General features: G+C 34.9%; 1 protein-coding gene across 1 annotated transcript in view; it reads left to right on the top strand.

The window, feature by feature from the left end:
- RYR3 (ryanodine receptor 3) overlaps nt 1-18,950 on the top strand; it is a 182,835-nt gene that overhangs the window by 115,319 nt on the left and 48,566 nt on the right. Inside the window, exons 54-66 of the mRNA XM_056492742.1 lie at nt 1,348-1,497; nt 2,505-2,567; nt 3,003-3,078; nt 3,250-3,373; nt 7,651-7,766; nt 8,058-8,125; nt 8,711-8,832; nt 11,002-11,051; nt 11,738-11,798; nt 12,818-13,056; nt 13,978-14,059; nt 16,050-16,180; nt 18,277-18,597. Of these exons, the coding sequence (XP_056348717.1) occupies nt 1,348-1,497; nt 2,505-2,567; nt 3,003-3,078; nt 3,250-3,373; nt 7,651-7,766; nt 8,058-8,125; nt 8,711-8,832; nt 11,002-11,051; nt 11,738-11,798; nt 12,818-13,056; nt 13,978-14,059; nt 16,050-16,180; nt 18,277-18,597 (1,603 nt within the window). The remainder of the gene's footprint in view (nt 1-1,347; nt 1,498-2,504; nt 2,568-3,002; nt 3,079-3,249; nt 3,374-7,650; nt 7,767-8,057; nt 8,126-8,710; nt 8,833-11,001; nt 11,052-11,737; nt 11,799-12,817; nt 13,057-13,977; nt 14,060-16,049; nt 16,181-18,276; nt 18,598-18,950) is intronic.

Raw genomic sequence — 18,950 nt, 5'->3', positions numbered from 1 at the left:
AATATAATCTGTTAAATGTCAGGCAGAGGCACAAACAAGAATTCTTACAGTTAATAGGTATAACTTTAAGCTGAAGTGATTTTTCAGTTAATCATACATTGAGACTTGTATAATTTGCTTCCATTAGGCATAATGTTCATTGTTTCTTCATAGGCCTGGGCAAATTTGAATTCAAAAGTATCAGTAACACAGTTTTTTTCAGGCTTCCATGGATGAGAAGTGACTGGCAGAAACTCCTGGAGCTTAATGAAAGTGTAATTTAACATATCTGAAGGCAATTTTGTCTTCCAGAAAGATGGTAGAGAAATGTAAAAAATTCGTAGGAGGTGATTCAGTTGAAAATGCAGAAAAACATTTAAAGTATTTGGAATTTCTTGACTAGGCACAAATGTCATCTAGTTGTCAGAACAGTGAAGTGAACTTGAATTCTATTACTTATTTTTGTAATGATTCACTGTGAGACAGAAGTAAATTACATATGTCCCTCTTCCCCACGTTTTTCCTGTTCAGAAAATAGACATGACAAGAATCAAGAGGGTTTAAAGAGGTTTGTAAATTGCTTTGGAATCTTTGGAGAGGACCCAAAGCATTGTTGGTTGTTATTTAAGGAGTTGAAAGACAATTTTCTGAATTGTCTGAAATTAGAACTTTTGAACATAAAAGTCAGGTCTATCCCTAAAAGCTGTCATTTTGAACAACTGGTTTATGATAGAACCTGAAATATTTTTATTTAATTGATTTGAAAAGTTTTAATATGGCATACTCAGAATTTTGCCACATATTTTTCAGAATTTGTCTAACACTTTTACTTTTCAAAGGAGGGTTGGAATATGATCTGTTGCCTATTTTTTTATTTGTAAATGTGTTTAAATTAAGAGGTGCATAGTTCAGTAACCTTCTGTATCTGTGAGTGAATATAAATACAGGAAGACTAAGAAAGGTCTTGAGTGCTTGATACATTTGAGGATACATACTTGTTTAACACTCACAGTATCACCATTTTTTTATTATTTTGTGTTATTTCTTTTATTTTTTTTGTGTTCATGGAATTAATGAATAAGTTGCCAGGTCCAATCTACATTTTTGCCCCAGGGTTCATTGCAGTGATGTTATTTTCTAACAAGTATCCCAACAATAAATGCCACTAAGAATTTTTTTTTTTTTAATTGTAGGTATTTCAAAGCTTTTCCCTCATGTAAAAAGAACTATATTTTGTGTTCTCATATAATATACAAATTTTCTATACTTTCGTGGTACTTGGCACTTAGTAGAGGAGGAGAGAATATTTTTATTGTGCTTTTGCTACTTACTAAATACAGAAAAAATTTTGCACTCTTTTGCTCAAAGGAAAAGGAAATTTATCGCTGGCCTGCCAGAGAATCATTGAAAACCATGCTGGCCCTGGGATGGAGCCTGGAGAGGACCAAGGAGGGAGGAGAAGCAGCAATTCATCAGCGTGAAAATGAAAAGCTTCGTAGCATATCTCAGTCTAGTCAGGTAAGGTAGAACACCTTAAGTATAGTAAACAAAAGGCCTGTTCATTAATTTACTAATCAATTATAAAAAAATATGTCAATTTTATATTCTTTTAGTCAAAAGAAACTTTTAATGGAAGAGTTCTAAGACTGGAAGTCATGTCACTATAATAAACATTGTGCAACATTAAAAGGGGATTCCAACAATCTTTTAAGACAATGAGACTAGAGGAGACCACAGATATTAATTTCCTTAGAAGAACCAAAAAGCTTTTTAATATTGTAATTCAAAGAAAACAGACAAAGCACTTAAAGTCGTTTATTTTATAAAAAATACATCTAGCAATTTTCTTTGGTCAAACAGAGGAGTCTAACATGGGCTTTTGTTGAGATTATAATTATGACTGACAAATGAGTTTTGAAAATTTGATACAGTTTTTTTAAAAATCTACAGGCAAAATTTTCAGCACATAACTTGAGTACATGTTTGAAATCACTGATTTTGTATGTAACCATTCACACTCAACATGCACCTCAAACAGGTTTTGGAATTGGAGCTTTCTCACTTAGACCAGTTGAAGATTGTGTTAATAAATTACACACCTGCTTTTTCTTAGTCTGTAAATTCCTCTAGAAAATAATTTGTCTTTTTGTGGTATTGTCTCATCCTTAACACAGGGCTCACTCAGGCTGTGTTCCCACATGGTTCTGTCATGTTTTGAAGGCACATCTTGTATGTCTCATGATTGGTCTCCTTGCAGGCTAAAATCTTAGTTCTTGAAGCTTGCCACCTGTTGTGAATAGGGAGAACTAAGCATCTGCAACAACCTGCAGCAGAACTTCCACACTAGCAAACCCATTCTCTTAATCACCCAGTGCCTTCAGTACATTGGTGAACAGTTTCTACAAGAAAGTGTTAAATTGGGAATGGTATAACTCTGATCAGGTCAATGACAGAGATGTAGTTGAATATTTGGTTCTTTTATCTGAAATTATTTTATCTGAGAATAATTTTCTTTTCCCCTGCAGGGAAATGGGTATAGCCCAACACCACTTGATCTCTCTAATGTGGCACTTTCTAGGGAGCTTCAGGTTTGTATTTGTGTTTTGCATATATTATGCTGAAAGGGATGGGTGTACCTGGTTTCATTATCATTAATGAGTTGAATGTTATTAGGTCTAATGAGTGTATTTGTGACTGTAGTTATGACAAGCTGTTGTAGAAAGGGTGCATGTTATTTACATGCTGAAAGATGAAATTTCTTCTGTTCATGCCATTGGTTCTTCCTGAGTTCTCAGAAAAAATTAAGCACAAAGCTAGGGAAGGGACTGTTAACAGTTATAATATGAGTATTATCCTGTATTTGTGCTGACTTCAAATAACAGTTGAATATAGAAATTCCACTTAATTATGATGTTTCTTCATCACAAGAGTGTAGGCTTTACTCAAGACTAAAATTATACAGCATTACAGAATTTTTAATTGTCATCTAATCTTGCATCTTGTTTTTTCTGATGCTAATGTAGGGAATGGTTGAGGTGATGGCAGAAAACTACCATAATATATGGGCCAAAAAGAAGAAAATGGAGTTGGAAAGCAAAGGTAAGCCACAATCCTGCAAACCACACCAAAAAAAGACAAGGAGAATGAGGGAGAAGAAACAATCTGAAAGATGACAGTGTAAGACAATTAAAAAATATATAGTTCCTTTTATACATGAAGCAGTATAAATCTTAGAGTAGAAAAACTCACAGTTCTTTCAATTTACTAAAGGTGGAGGTAGTCATCCTTTACTGGTACCTTATGACACATTGACAGCCAAGGAGAAATCACGGGACCGTGAAAAAGCACAAGAGCTGTTTAAATTCCTTCAAGTCAATGGTATAATCATATCTAGGTAAGTTGCACATTTTTTCAGATGCTTGCTTGCATTCAGTGCACAAACCAACATGTTAATCTTCTTTCACTGCAGACTGGCAGTTATTAACATAATTAACATTTGGCATTTGTCCTGTGAGTCAGAGTTATTTTTATGTTCAGAAAGACTCTTCTAAAACAGCATATTCAGCCAACATTTTTAATAAGTATGTGATCATAGTAAATACAAAATGCAACAGTAGGGTAATTAAACAAGAGGATAATTTAAAATGTCTAAATTAGCAGACAGTAGTGTCAGTAAGAGTCATGGGAAAATTAATCTGAGGTCTGATACTGAAGCACATCTATGTAAAACTGGGTTTTAATCCAGTTTATTTTAATAAACATTTATTTGAGTTCTGTAAAGTAATAAGACAATGTGGCTACTTTGTCGGTACTAACTTCTGCTCTAGCAACAGCATAGACTTCCTTAGTTTGACTGTAACTTGAATGGCTTTGTCTCAAAGTATGCTGGCCTGTGGGGACCTCTTACTGTAGTATGTGGCTTTATATGATGGAGTTATGAATTACTGTAACTCTCCTCTTTTGTTGTATGTGAAACACCTGAACACATAGGAAACCTCAATTTTCTGGTGTTAAGCCTTTTTGTGAACTAAATTTATTAATGAACAATTTTTTCTGTACACACATAGAGTCAGATCTTTCCTGTTTTCATTTATTTCTACTTTTCAAGTCTATGACTCTATCAAAAGTATACTCAGAAATTTATAAAAATCAATGTTTAGGATCTTCAAAATGTAATTTTGAATGCAATAATATTTCCAAGAGATGAAAAAACAGTCCTAAGTATACATTTCTGTATTACTTCAGAGAAAAATTCCCTCCTGCCACATACGTAAGCTCTCAGCTTGAACCCAAAATGCCACCAAATATTTTTATAACCTCCATAGTTGCTTTGGAGCTGTTGAATAAGTGTGGTGGGTTTACCACTGGCTAAATTGCCAGTGCACCCACTAGTTTTATTTACTCATTTCCTGCTGTGAGATAGGATTAGAAGGAAGGTGAAGCAGGCTCAAAAGCTGGTCTACTTAGTGCAAATGAATGATCTTCTGAAACACCAATGGAATTGCTCAAATTTAGCAGCTGTGTGTGTTTGGGTCAGGAAATCATTTTTTTCAGTGTTACAGGACAAAACAACTAGAAAAAGCATGTGCAAACTCTTCATTGATATGGGCAAAGAGTTTGGAGTGATTGTCTGTATAAGATTATCCTCTTTTCAGTGTTTTCTTCAGATGAATCTATGCATATATATAAAATGTTTTGAAGTACTCATTGCAGTTATCACATTTCAAGATGTCATTCTTTAAAATGTTTGACTAATCATTAAAACATAGGAATTGTTTATAATTGGAAACGTATAGGCGGAACAGCATGTGTACTTTACATATACCATCTGCCTCTGTTTTTGGGTTTTTTGCTCTTTGCTGAGAACACTTTTGAAACACTTTGTGTGTTTATGACATACAGATAAATCTCTCAGGCATTACTCAAGTACGTATTACAAACAACATGGTACTTTCTTAAGCATCTTTAAATCTCTGTAAAGTCTTTGGATATTGTTTTTTGTACTTCACAGACCTATCAACATCTTTCAATATTTAGGAAAGTATATGTAATCTCTTAGGAATCATGACTTCATGAAAAGAAAATATTTACAGTGACCTCACTGAAAATACAGATAAGTACTGAGTCTCCTTTGTGGGAATGAGGCAGCAGGAGATGCCTCTCAAGTATACATAGCTGTTAATTCATAATAAAGAATTAGATTGCATAGGTGATAAATCAATAGAGAGTCATAAAAGTATACAAACTAGAACTCCTAAAATGGAATTTTTATTAATTTTTTTCACAAATTAAACTAAGATGTGAGGTTAGTCCTACTAAATTTGTGTTTAAAGTGGGATTGAAATGTCTTCCTTGATTCTCTGGCTGTGTTCCCCCAGATTATAACCATTTCTTTACTCTTATCTGTGTTCTGATATAGTCAAGAACATATATTTAACTATTAGATTTGTTTTGTTGTTAAAATTTCTGCTGCCTCAGCCTTCTTCTAGAATTACATTTTTGCTTGGATTTCTCTCATAGCTGTTTTTAAACTGTTTGTCTCATATTCCATTTTACCTCCCTAATTTACTCCCATACCAGGGGTAAGGACTCTCAGTACAAATAATCATTTTATACCACAACAGTGAGTCCAGGAACTTTCCTTTTTCCTTGTCCTTTCTTGCTTTTTCCTCAGTGCCACAAACTACCAGTTCCTTCCTTCTTCCCTACTTCTGACACACTGTTCAGCTACTCTGTACTCTCTGCATGTCCTTTGGCCACTTTATTTTCTTTTAACTGATAAGGGCTGAGTCTTCCCATCTGCTATTTGAAGAGGCTGTACAGAAGCAGATGAGGTAGCCATTTATGATTAACCAGAGGTTTTCCTTAATGTCACTCATTTACTTCCTCACTTGATAAAGCAGTCAGATGTCCCAGGTGTGACCAGCATCTATCAACAGAAAATCTCAATCAGAGCTTAGACCTTTTGATATTGGAATAAAGAGGCCGTGAAGAAGTTGCAAACTAAAAAAGGACAAGAGAACCTCAAGGAAATTAAGATGAAAGAATTAATTACTTGTGAAAGCAAGTGCATTTGAAAACAGAATAAATTTAAAAATTTATAGAATTGAGTGGCTTCAAAAGGGTAACGAAAACCAAAAAATCCCTGTTCTTGTCATGGATGCTAAGCATTGTTTGCAGATTTGTGCAATGAACCCTTAGCAATGAATTGGAGTTTGGCTACCCTTCGGAGGAGCTTTGACAGTCTGGAGAAATGGGCTGACAGAAATGAGGTTGAACAAGGTATATGCAAGGTCCTATACCTGGGATGGAATAATCCCAGGAATAGGGGAGCTGAGCCTGAGAGCATATGTACAGAAAAGCTCTTTTAATTGTGCAGGCTGCACTTGAATCAGGAATGTGTCCCTGTGATGGTGAAAGCTGACTGTGTACTAGGTTTATCAACAAGTGTGTTCTGCAGGTTGATGGATCCTGAGATTCTTTCAGGAGTATTTTGTCCCATTTTTAGTTCTCCAGTGCTAAGGAAGATATTAAGAACGAAGTTGCTGTAGTGGGAGACCACTGACACGCTCTGTGGATGGATGCCAATGTGATGCTCTGAGGAGTGGTTGGATTTTTTCCAGTTTTAAAACAGATGGGTTCAATAGGATTTATATCTATCTTCAACTACTTCAGGCAATGTTATAGAGAAAAACGAGGTCAAACACTAACTCCTCAAAAGTAGTAAATTGTTACAAGGAAAATTCCAGTTTGATATAACAAAATATTTCACCATTATTTTTTCAAGGTAAGGGTGGCCAGATATTATAGGGTGTCCAGGGTCATTATGAGATTTCAATCCTTGAACCTACTCAGCACATTATCATGCAACCTTGCCTGGTGGCTTTGCTTTGAGATGGGACTTGGGTCAGATGATTTTCAGAAGTTTCTTCCAACATTAATTTGTGTGTGATCCTAAAGAATTTCAGAATTTCATTCATGTAGGTTTCATTTGTACTTAAAATCAAATCCAATATTTTAAATCTAGGTCCAGACATGTATTTTAATTCCTCTTTAATATCTTGTGTGATCAGCCATGATTTAGGTAATGAATTTGTTTTAAAGAATAAATAATACATGCCTCTTTAGAAATTATTGTATTCTATTGAAATACTTTAGTAATAAAACAGTTTGTTGCTTACATCTAAGTTTTCATTTAGTAGCTGAAGTAATCTTGGCTTTGTTCCTTCATAAAATTAAAGGACAAAATGAAGTTTAATAGTGATTTAGCAAATGAAGGGTAATAAGGCTGATTTTGTAAAGATGCAACTGCTGACTTCCCAAACACTTGGAACATAAAAGTGCCACCAGTAGAAATTGAGGGACCAATGCATTACTTTCTTAGATTGAGATGCACCATGGCTTTATTTGTGCAATAAGATAGCACTCTAAAGTTCTTATCCTAAAATACATGCATTTTGGATACTTTAATCATAAGCTATTATACCTCTTGTCAGTTCATTTTTCTCTTTTTCTTCCTGCATAGTGAATAAGAGCTCCCATGGTCATTTTCTCCTTCTCATGAAAATTTACCATAATAAAAAAATTAAGGCATTAAACGCTTCATAGTACCATCATCATCTGTACTACTGCCATAATCAATGCTACTCCTCTTAATCCTTTTCAAAACAGGGGCCTGAACGACATGGACTTGGATGCTTCATCCATGGAAAAGAGGTTTGCCTTTAAGTTTCTGAAGAAAATTTTAAAATATGTTGATTCTGCTCAAGAGTTTATTGCACATTTGGGTAAGTTGCAGATTTTATTTTTTTAAATAGTTGCAGTTGCTGGAATGTAAATCTTTGATTGATAGGTTTATGTTTTTAGTGATCACTATTTTTATTGCATTCAAGAGACTTATATAATTTCTTTTAATTTTCAGATTAAATTATTGAACATTTTAAAATAGAATAAACAGTTTCTGCTCTTTCATTTTTATTTGAGTAAAATGTATTTTTCAAGTCTATCTGAAAGATCTATTGGGTTGTTTATTATTAGACAGCTTCATATTTGTGTCTGCCTTAATTGTATCCTTGCAGAAGCCATTGTAACCAGTGGAAAAACAGAAAAATCTCCACATGATCAAGAAATAAAATTCTTTGCTAAAGTGAGTGATTATTTCATGTTCATATATGTTCCACTATACAGAATATGTAAATTTGTAATGTTAGACTGCTTTTTACATGATAAAAAAATATATTTTTTCCATTTTTAAATCATAACTAATCAACCTGTTATCAAATATTTTGAAATGTCTTAAAAAATATCTCAGTATATTTGCTGGATTCAAATATTTCAATGTGTCTGTTTCTGTATGAGAAGGAACATAAAAAGTAAAAGGCAGATAATTCATTACTCAATATTAAATTCCCTCACTGAATATATAATTTTAATCTGATTTTTTTTTACAATATAACACTGAAATGCATATCATCTAATTAGCAGAAATAAATATTCCTATGCAATATTAGATACAAAACAGATATCTCTGTGGAATTCTGTTTATTATTTATTTAATTTTGAATAAAATTTCAAGACTTTTGGTTTTAATTTACACGAGGTTGCATCTGAAATAAAAACTACAGTTGTACAGAACTAAAATTATTTTTATGAACTTTGACTAATCAGAGCAATGCTGCTATATTTACCATTGTTGTCTCTAAAAATTGCATTTTGTGTTTGTATTTCTTAGGTTCTTTTACCATTAGTTGATCAATACTTTACAAATCACTGCCTCTACTTCCTGTCTTCTCCATCAAAAACCCTCAGTAGCAGTGGATATGCATCAAATAAGGAAAAGGAAATGGTAGCAAGGTAAGTAAAAAATTAAAAGATCTGCAGAAGGGTTTTATTCAGATAACTAAAGATCTTGTCTTAGATTATAGAAAAAGATAGTTCAAAAGCTTACTTTCCTCACCCAGAAAGTGAATATTTTATTCTGTATGATAATGGCAGTAATTGAATAAAATTCCTCATCTTGGCATTCTAAATATATATATATATACATATACATATACATATATATGCATACAATTAAAGTGTTAAATATATATTATAACTATTTATTTAAAAATACCTAATTGTAGATGGCAACATCAAAATACTAATAAACTATTCTGTGAGAAGTGGAGTTACTGTTTCATTGCTGGTGGCAGTTTCTGGTTGAAGCTTTTTCCACTAATGGTTCATTTAAATGGTCTCTCATTTATTTAAATTTTCAGCTACAAAGAAAGTGTTAAAAATACCATGAGGCAGCTTTTTAGGGGAAAATATGTATTCTATACAAAATTACTTCTGCCCCTGAACAAGAATTACTGGAATTTAATAATTGTTGCATGTCTCTGTTGTTGGGATGGAATCAGCCATTTGATACAAAGTTATTCCAGAAAATTCTGTTTTAAAAAATTGCCTTTTAATTTAGAATGTACTGCCTATATGAAAATATTAATTTCTCTTTTCTGGTATTAAACTTTTAAAATAATAATAGATAATATTAAATTGTGTTTTAACTATGCCTGTAATTTAATAACTTGCCAGGTTTTTTTCTTCCCCTTGAGGTGTGCTGCTGGTTACTTTCTTTTGGAAATTTTGCATCATAGTATTTCAAACTATTTTACTTTCAAGCTTTCTTAGATTCACTGTCAGTTTCTCAAATTTCTTTTACTTTCCTTCACTGTGTTGACCAGTTAACTGCTTTTTCCAGTGGAAAGTAGATATAAAATTTGAAAGTAAAGGTTACTTATTGTTATTACATAAGATCAGGCTTAGGACTCAGCTTCCCAGATTCTATTCTTCCATTTATCTCTCAACACACTTTTGCATTTCTCTAAATTATTATTACTCGTCTCCATATTCTTTGTGGGGGGCAGCTGTGCATAAGAATGGTGAGTCCCCAAGGTTCTGCTTTACTCAGCTCTCATATTTACAAACCTGCAAGATAGTCCCCCAAGAGCTGGGAAAGACAGCTCAGGCTCAGGAGGATGGAAGTGTCACTTCATTTCATTGCAATTTCATGCTTCCTCTCTGAATAATCCTGTTATTTCCCTAAAGTCAGTCAGCTCTTAATGAAGGTAGAAGGATGTGTTCTAGGGCTACAAAAGCAGCTTTACAAAGGCACATGAAATTAGATGTCTAGCACACATATCTGCTAGTATAACTGCAGAAATAACTTATAATTCTTTGTGCATCCTTCTCTGAGAGAGGTGAATATCTGCCATTTTTATCTTATAGGGAGTATAGTAACTCCTTACCATTGTGGAGATAATAAAAATCTGTGGTTAGTATGAGACCATGCCATGTCCTAAGGTATATGCTTCATTTTCTTATGTCCTAATTCCATTTGTAAAGTATGGCCCAAGTGATAAGCAAGTCTGTCTAGCTGCCTTTGATAAAGCAGCCCCTTTAATCTTTAGGGTATTAGGGTGCTATATTCTATTAATTATCCTACTATTTTGACAGATAGGTTAGATATGCAAGTATCTGATATACCTAACAGAAGCTCTTCTAGTGTGTACATATTTAGGATTCAAATTATCATCATCAGAAGGAAAACACAGATTTATTTATTTGCAAAGAGCTTTCTTGAAAATTATTTTAAATAGTATGAAAATTTTTAAAATTCATTTCCTGCAGATGCCAAGTAAAACACTAAAATGTTTTTCATTTTTCTTTTTCTTAAAAAAAAATCATATTCAGAAATGATAGCCATTAAGAATGACTCAGCCATATAGTATGCAATTGTTGAAAAATGCTGTCAAAAGAAAGTTTTAGCTTTCAAGACACTTCTGAAGTGGTGAAGTATAGAAAATGAAAGATGTCAGGAACTTCAAAATGTTACTCTACTTAATACAGACTGTTATAATCATATATCACTCAAAGTATGCTTTCCAGGAACTATGGTGTGTGAACTATTCTTTACCTCATATTCTAAATAAATCTTTCATCTTTGTCTTGTCTTGCTCTCTCTGTTCTTCTCTACTTTAGCTTGTTCTGCAAACTAGCTGCTCTTGTTAGACATAGGATCTCACTTTTTGGTAAGTTGTTAAGAAAGAGCTTGATAAAAATTTAAAGAATACATAGCCATTGTTCCTATATTACCTGAAGATTTTCACAACTGTAGGCAAAATTCTACTAAATGCTCCACAAGCTTCTAGGGAAATTAGTAAGAGCATTGAACATGGCTCCCAAGCTAACACTCAATAAAATACATAAAGTGTCAAAGCAGGAAGAAGAAGCACATGGTCATATCTCCAGACTCCATTAAAAAAATATCAGAGCTTTGCAGTTACTTTTAGCTTTTCAAAATAATCTCACACTAGTTATTTTGATTTCTGTCATCCAACTGTTGAACCCAATAGATTAATTTCTCAATAGATAAAAGGGGATGTAAGGAAAAATAATGCAACTGCTACAAAGATATTGGTAAAAAAAAAAAATAAAATAAGTACTACAAGTACTTCAGAATGTTGCAATGTTAGGTGGTGAAAATGTGTGCCAAGTAGACATTAGTTATTCTGTTTAGTTCTTACATAGAAATTGACTTAAAAAATTAAAAGTTAGTTCTACAACAAGACTTAACTTCCTCTCCATTGACCCTAAGGTGGGAGACTTAGGTAATGTTTTGTTTAAACTGTGCACCTCCAGTAAGGACATTTTAGATCATTAGATGATGCTATGTTTCCTGTGCTACTCTGCTCTCATATTATCTCTTTCTAACCAGGCAGTGATTCTGCTACCATGGTGAACTGCCTGCACATCTTAGCTCAGTCTCTTGACACACGGTAAGTTTGCAACTTTTGTACCAACTGCAAACTAGGAAGGTTTAAGAGCTTCTCAGGAGCCATTGGATTGTTTCTGTATTTTTTATTCTTTATTTGTAATCAATGATCTTAACAGCACCAACTATTCAGAATTACACTCTGTATTAGCAGATTATGTCTGAAGTGTTTCCTCTACATTTTTCTGCTCAGTGTCTGTCATTCAAACACTGAAAACACTTGTCAACCTTTCCAAGTTCATTTGAAGCCTTTATGGGGAGATATAAATGACACAATCATTGGAACTAAAAGTAGTGATACCTGCAGATATTAAGAAGAATTTAGTGCATAGTGTAAAAATTATCATTGGAACTATGCAGAGTATAGTAATACATGGGCATAGTTATACTTGCTAACTTGTACTGCTTATCATTGAAATGATTATGTAGATTAAAACAGAAGCCAGAATAATTTTCGAATTTGAGCTGTTTTCTGGCCTGGTTAAGTTACACAGCAGCCTGATAATGAACTTATTGTGAACTTGTGAACAACACTCGAATCTTCACTAGGGTGTCAGAGAACTGTGCAAAAAGTCAAGGAATGGGACTGTGATTCTGGAATTGCAGTTGCATTTTCTAGATTTAGGGTGCTTTGAAGTATCCTGACTTACAGACCTAGTTACTGTGGCTCCCATAAAGTTATAGGGATTAAGAGTTGTGGGGTTTTGAGCATATTTTATAGAGGAGCTTTCTCATGACTTTAGACATTTACTGAGAAGGCATTATCTTATTCAAGAGCAAATCACAAAAAACTGGAAAGGCAAGACTATGGAATCAAGGTCTTTGCTGTTATTATTTTGTATCAAATACTCAAAGATAATTGCTGCTTATACTGCTATGCAGGCATGAGTGCCCTTTTCTGTTCATAATGAGAAGTTCCCTGATACATGTGGGTACCTGACAGAATGTAACTTGTACATGTATCTCTACGCAACCACTAAACATCAAGTCAAAGTTGATTTTTTTCCCCTTATTATTTTCCAGAACTGTTATGAAATCAGGATCTGAGCTTGTTAAAGCAGGATTGCGTGCCTTTTTTGAAAATGCAGCTGAAGACTTGGAAAAAACTTCAGAAAATCTTAAGCTGGGGAAGTTTACTCATTCACGAACACAAATCAAAGGTGTTTCACAGAATATCAATTATACTACAGTAGCATTGTTACCAATCTTAACATCAATTTTTGAACATATTTCACAATATCACTTTGGAATAGATTTACTTTGTAAGTATTTTATTTTATTTTTGAAATTTATTTTGAAATTTGTGTTCTAATACCACAAATACTTTTTCATAATGACTGCATGTATTCAAAGGATGGAATTCTGTTTTCAGTAATATGCACATTTCCAGCATTAATTCTGAAATTAGTAGCATAGTACTTTATTTCTAGTACATGTTTAAAAATAATACTCAATAAAGTTAAAGTTAATTATGTACCATGTTTCTCCAAATATTGGGAAAGAAATTAAAATATCCCTTTAAGTGCTCTCTTAACAAATGTGTAGATGAGACTAATTTTCTATGTAAAATCTGGATTTCATTATATTAAAGGAGACAATTTCCTATAAGTTCCCTATGGATTTTCCCTTATGTGGGAAAACTACTGTAGGTCTTGGAATTTAAACTTTACTTATTTTGAACATCTGTTAGTTTAAATATACTGAAATTACTCCTTGAGATTCAGAAATATGCTGAATGGTCTTATGTTCTAATGTCTGTAATTATGTTCCAAAATTTTGTTTATATTTGAGTGGTTATCATTAAAAGATGGATAACCATGAAAATACTTTCTTTAAAAATATGGTGAACCTTTAGATCGTGTGCCTGAAGGTTAGACACACTGATGTTGTTTAGCTTAAAATTGTACTCTGCAAGTGCAATAACCAGGAATATCTTATTAGCAAGTATCTGTTATCCTCTTGGAATATCTGGTAGGCTTTGGAATGAATGTAGATGGTAGACCAGGAAATAGAGACATGGAAGGTGAATATCATGGGGGATATGGACAGTCAAAATGTTCAGTGGTACATGTGCTAAAAAGTTTTAGATACTGTTTAATTGATTGCATAAAACAGATGTTTGATATTTAAAAAGTAAACTTTAGCTGAATAAATACTGATAATGTATTTTTATTTTCCTCTAGTGGGTGATGTACAAGTTTCATGTTACAGAATCCTTTGTAGCCTGTATTCTCTTGGGACTGGAAAGAACATCTATGTTGAAAGGTATTAAGTGTAAAACTCAGCATGCAAAATTTCCTCTTCTTTAGGAGTCTGTTGCTTAGGTAATGAAGTAGTTTAGATGAAAGATGAGTTTGAAAGAATGAGAGATGTTTAAAATACACTTTCCCTTGAAAATAGTTGCCTATACTTTAGCATTCAATTCCACGGGGAAAAAGCCCTCAATAGAAATAAATAACTTATCCTGCATATGGCAGTGTCTCTGCACAGAGTCTGTTTTTCCCATAGGAAAAGCTAATTTTTTCTTTGAGTTGCCATTAGATTCTTGAAGTTTTTCTACCACATATTGCTGTGATAAGTAGGCTGAGTACTAAGTAGGAAGCATCTGTTTCACACCTAAGTCTATAAAGGGCTCTCAAAAGAGTTGTCCTGAGCATAAATTCCTGATGATATGTAGAGTATTCTGACAACCATTAACTCTACAATGGAAACCATTTTATTTTAAAAAGGCTAAGGTCTACAATTCCTTTAAGCATCTAGATAATATGCTGCTTTCTTCCAATAGAAGGGAATCAAATCTGTCAGCTCAGAAAAGAGAACCCTAATTGCTTGTCTGTGTATCACAAGACAGGAACCAAGATAAGGATAACCCATCCTTATACTTGTGGAAGTTTAAGGCTAGGAAATTTTTGCTGCCTTTCTTATGATGAAGAGTTTAAGATCCTTGGAGAGAGAGAGAGAGACTAAACTGGAAGAAATTCAGGCCTGTAGTCTGGTTAGGAGAGGCTTAGCCTAGTGTGAGGAATGCTCCTCTGCAGTTCCTTCCTTCCAGAGTTTATGAACAATTATTTCATACAAAATGCAAGAGGTGTCTGGTGGACAGATCTTTCCTCCCACTCTGCATGCATGCATATGTGTGCACAACCTGTATGTTCTCATTCAGGCATTTATGCATCCATCACTAGTCACAAAGCTATACTCTCTTCTCTTTCTGGGCTTCAAAATCTTAAATACTCCTTTACATATATCTGGTAGGAAATATGGGAAGTGCCTTACCCCTTATCAAAGTAGCAGTCAGGGTCTCCTCCCAGGAAATGAAACATGATTGTGTTTGAGCTGCCTTTCAATAAGAAAAGCTCACAGCACAGGCCTCCACTTGATTGGCAAAATCTGTAGGCACTGGACAGTTTCCTTAAACATATTGATACTAGCAGCATCACCTTTACCTGCAGCAATTGTCTTCTTAGAACAGAAGAGTGATCAGATTAGATATATCCAAGGAAACTGATTATTCTCCTAAGGCTCTGTGAGAAGTTCTCAACTGTGGATTTGATTTAGTCTGTTTTTCACTAGTCTCAGGCTCCTAAATTACAGTTGTAGGCAGACATCAGTGTCTAGGTGGGAAGTAGGATTCCAAACACAATGTTCAGTGTTTCACCAAAATTCAGAAGTGAGTGATTGAGCTGACTTGAACAGTTATTCAAATTAAGCAATGTTCAGTTTCAAGATCAAATTGCAGGTTTTTCTCCTAGTGAATTTTGGCAGAGACATTAAGAAGTTTTACCTTCCATTGCAGAATGAGTAATAGTTCACTTTTCATAGAAAAATATCTCTTTCTATGGGTGAAAAAATTCTGCTGGCTGCAGGGGCTCAGGATTAATTCTTATTCAAATGCTTATTCAATCGCCCTGTTATGACAAACTTCTATTGTCAGATGTTTTATCATCTGTTTTTGACATCAGGTGGCATGAGGAGGGCCTCTGGGTTCTGTCCATGCCAAAAATTAACCCTGAACCAGAGCATTGGTGGAGGTTGGTTTTTTTTAACGTTTTTCTTGCACCACGGTGATATCCAGTAGTTCTTTTCATGTGAGAAGTTAATCCTTTCTAAGTTACCAGATAGTTCCTAATGTTTAAAAAATATTTAAAAAATCAACTATAAATACTAATGCTTCTTTTTATCATGAATGCTAGACACTGACAGTCTGGTGAAACCCTTTTCCTCTCAGATGACTTTTAGTTTCTCTCATATGCAGGCAGCGTCCCGCACTTGGTGAGTGTTTAGCATCACTTGCAGCAGCCATTCCAGTAGCATTCCTTGAACCTTCCCTCAACCATTACAATCCACTGTCTGTTTTCAACACAAAAAGTGCAAGAGAAAGAGCAAGTAAGTACTGTTCCTCACAAAAGAAAAAAAAGCTGTTCACTCCACTCCAACTAAATAATAGAAGTTGTATAATGAAAAAGCCCTTGAATGTATGCCTCAGCAGAGAGCTCCTGCTACTGATGTTTCATTGCTTGCCATTTTAGCCTTGCTCTACTTTGCTGAGATTGTGCCAACAATGTTCTCTTTCTCCTAATATTTTTTTATATTTTTCTGAACACGATGTTTGAATACTTTTCTAAAGATACATACTGTATTATGCATAAAACTTAGTTGAAGATCTATATATCTACATTACAAAAAATTTTGGCAAAATACAGTTGTCTTCATGCAACAAAATGCAAGAGGTATAATATCTGATTTAAGTGAACTGCCTGAAATTCAACAAAGGCAAATGAAGAGTCCTGCACCTGGGGAAGATTAACCCCATGGACCAGCACAGCGGGGGCTGAGCTGCTGGGAAGCAGCTCTGTGGAGAGGGACCTGGGGGTGCTGGTGGACAACAAACTGTCCCTGAGCCAGCAGTGTGTCCTTGTGGGCAAGAAGGACAATGGGATCCTGGGCTGCATTAGGAAGAGCACGGCCAGCAGGTCAAGGGAGGGGATCCTGCTCTTCTACTGAGCCCTGGTGAGCCTCACCTGGAGTGCTGTGTCCAGTTCTGGGCTCCTCAGGACAAGAGAGAGAGGGAGCTCCTGGAGTGGACCTGTGAAGGGCAGCAAAGATGATGAAGGGTCTGGAGCATCCAGTTCCATATAAGAGGCAGAGGGAGCTGGGCCCTCAGTCTCATGAAGAGAGGAGTGCCTGAGAGCATTGTCCAAGTGATTCTTGAACCCTGTCAGACTGGTGCTGTGACCACTTCCCAAGTGACTAGACCAAGCTCCTCATAAGGCTTCCCCTTTAGAGCTTTCCCCATCCTTGTGGCCCCCCCTTTAGATGATGTCTAAAAGCTTAATCTTTTAAAATTCTGATGCCCAAAACTGGGCACAGTAGGTAAGGCTTCACCTCAAGGTGAGGCTGCCCCAGCTCAGAGCAGAGCAGGACAATCCCCTCCCTTGCCTGGCTGTGATGCTGTGCCTGATGAACCCCAGGACACACTTGGCCCTCCTGGCTGCCAGGGCACTGCTGACTCATGTTCAACTTGCTGCCAAACAGGGTCCTCAGGTTCCTTTCCATGGCACTGCTTAACAGCATCTCATTCCCCAGCCTGTACACACAACCTCTTAATGGGCCTTACCCATTCTCTGATTCCACTGAAAGGAGCATAAGACATTCTACATTGAATTTCTTTGCTTGCTTCTCTCCCAGCTTACTCTTGATGGAATGGCATCTTAAAATATTTCAGCATTTTCTTCACTGATCCATTAAAGAGTCACTACCTGCAAAAATCATTGTAGCTTTAAACAAACAAGAAAAAGAAATACAGGTTGATTGATTTAATATGCTTCATAAGCTTTTTTTTCCCATATAAAAGCAGTTATGGAAAAACTTCTGCTAGCCTTTCCTCCCTATCAGGTCTGCTTTATATCCAGAAATTGTGGAAGAATTTTGCTTGAGAGAGCTGGCACTAGATTGTGATGGGTTGTTAACTGCTGAATAAGCATCCTTCATTTTCCAATACAAGCATATGATAACTGGAATTCTTTCCTGGCATTCTTGCTGGGATGCACTTCATGAACTAAGTACAGTTTCATTTTAACCCCACCCATCATTCTAAATTGTTTATTTCTCTTCCCCCAGGGTGGATTTAATCTTTGGCAAATCAGCATAAAAACTGTGAATGATTGTGAATACAATGTCCAGTATTAATGTAAGCTTTCTGTTCTGCACTTTTACACAGCTCATCAGATAATTGCAGGACACCTTAAGATAAAGCCATATCTTTATGGCAGCTATGGTTTGTGTTATTCCTATATGCACATCATCTGTAAAACACAACTTATGAAAGGAGATACCCATGCATACCCCAAAGTGTTACTATAATTTAACTTGTCCAAGATGGTAAAGGAGAAAAATCTGAGCCATTTGTATTTAGGGTTTAAACATAGATGTTCTCTTTCATTTTGCTAATTAATCTTTTGGTTTTCTACCCTTACTTGCAGTTTTAGGTATGCCTGATACAGTAGAAGAAATGTGTCCAGAAATCCCTCAGCTGGATAGACTAATAAAGGAAATAAATGATTTAGCAGAGTCTGGAGCAAGATATACTGAAATGCCTCATGTAATTGAGGTGATCTTACCCATGCTGTGCAACTATTTATCCTACTGGTGGGAAAGAGGGTCAGAGAGTGTTCCTCAAAGTGCTGGGCCTTGCTGTACAATGATAACATCTGAGCATCTGAGCATTGTTCTTGGAAACATTCTAAAAATCATTAACAACAATCTGGGAATAGATGAAGCATCTTGGATGAAAAGAATTGCAGGTACAGTAAATAATTTTTGAACAGTAATTGTACTAACAATATTTAACAATTTTGCCATGTTTTATCCTATCGCCCAGTGATATAATAACAAAAATTATAACTAGAAATGAAAGAAAGATAAATAAAAGATAAGTAACAATAAGAGAAATATGTTTATATTTTATTATTAGTTAGATGCATGCATTGTTGCATCACTGTATGTAGAGAGCTTTCTATTCACCATAAGAGATTCTGAAAATCTCCTTCTCTATGCACTATATGAGAGTCTTAGCATTTAATTTGGAGTTGCCAATTCCATTGATTTTCAAGACACCTGAGTTTGACAGTAGAGGGTATAAGTGCTGTGAATTCTG

This window comes from Oenanthe melanoleuca, chromosome 5, assembly GCF_029582105.1.
Source record: "Oenanthe melanoleuca isolate GR-GAL-2019-014 chromosome 5, OMel1.0, whole genome shotgun sequence".
Classification (NCBI taxonomy): domain Eukaryota; kingdom Metazoa; phylum Chordata; class Aves; order Passeriformes; family Muscicapidae; genus Oenanthe; species Oenanthe melanoleuca.
Note: the sequence above shows the minus strand (reverse complement) of the source record. Positions and strands in the feature narration are given on the sequence as shown.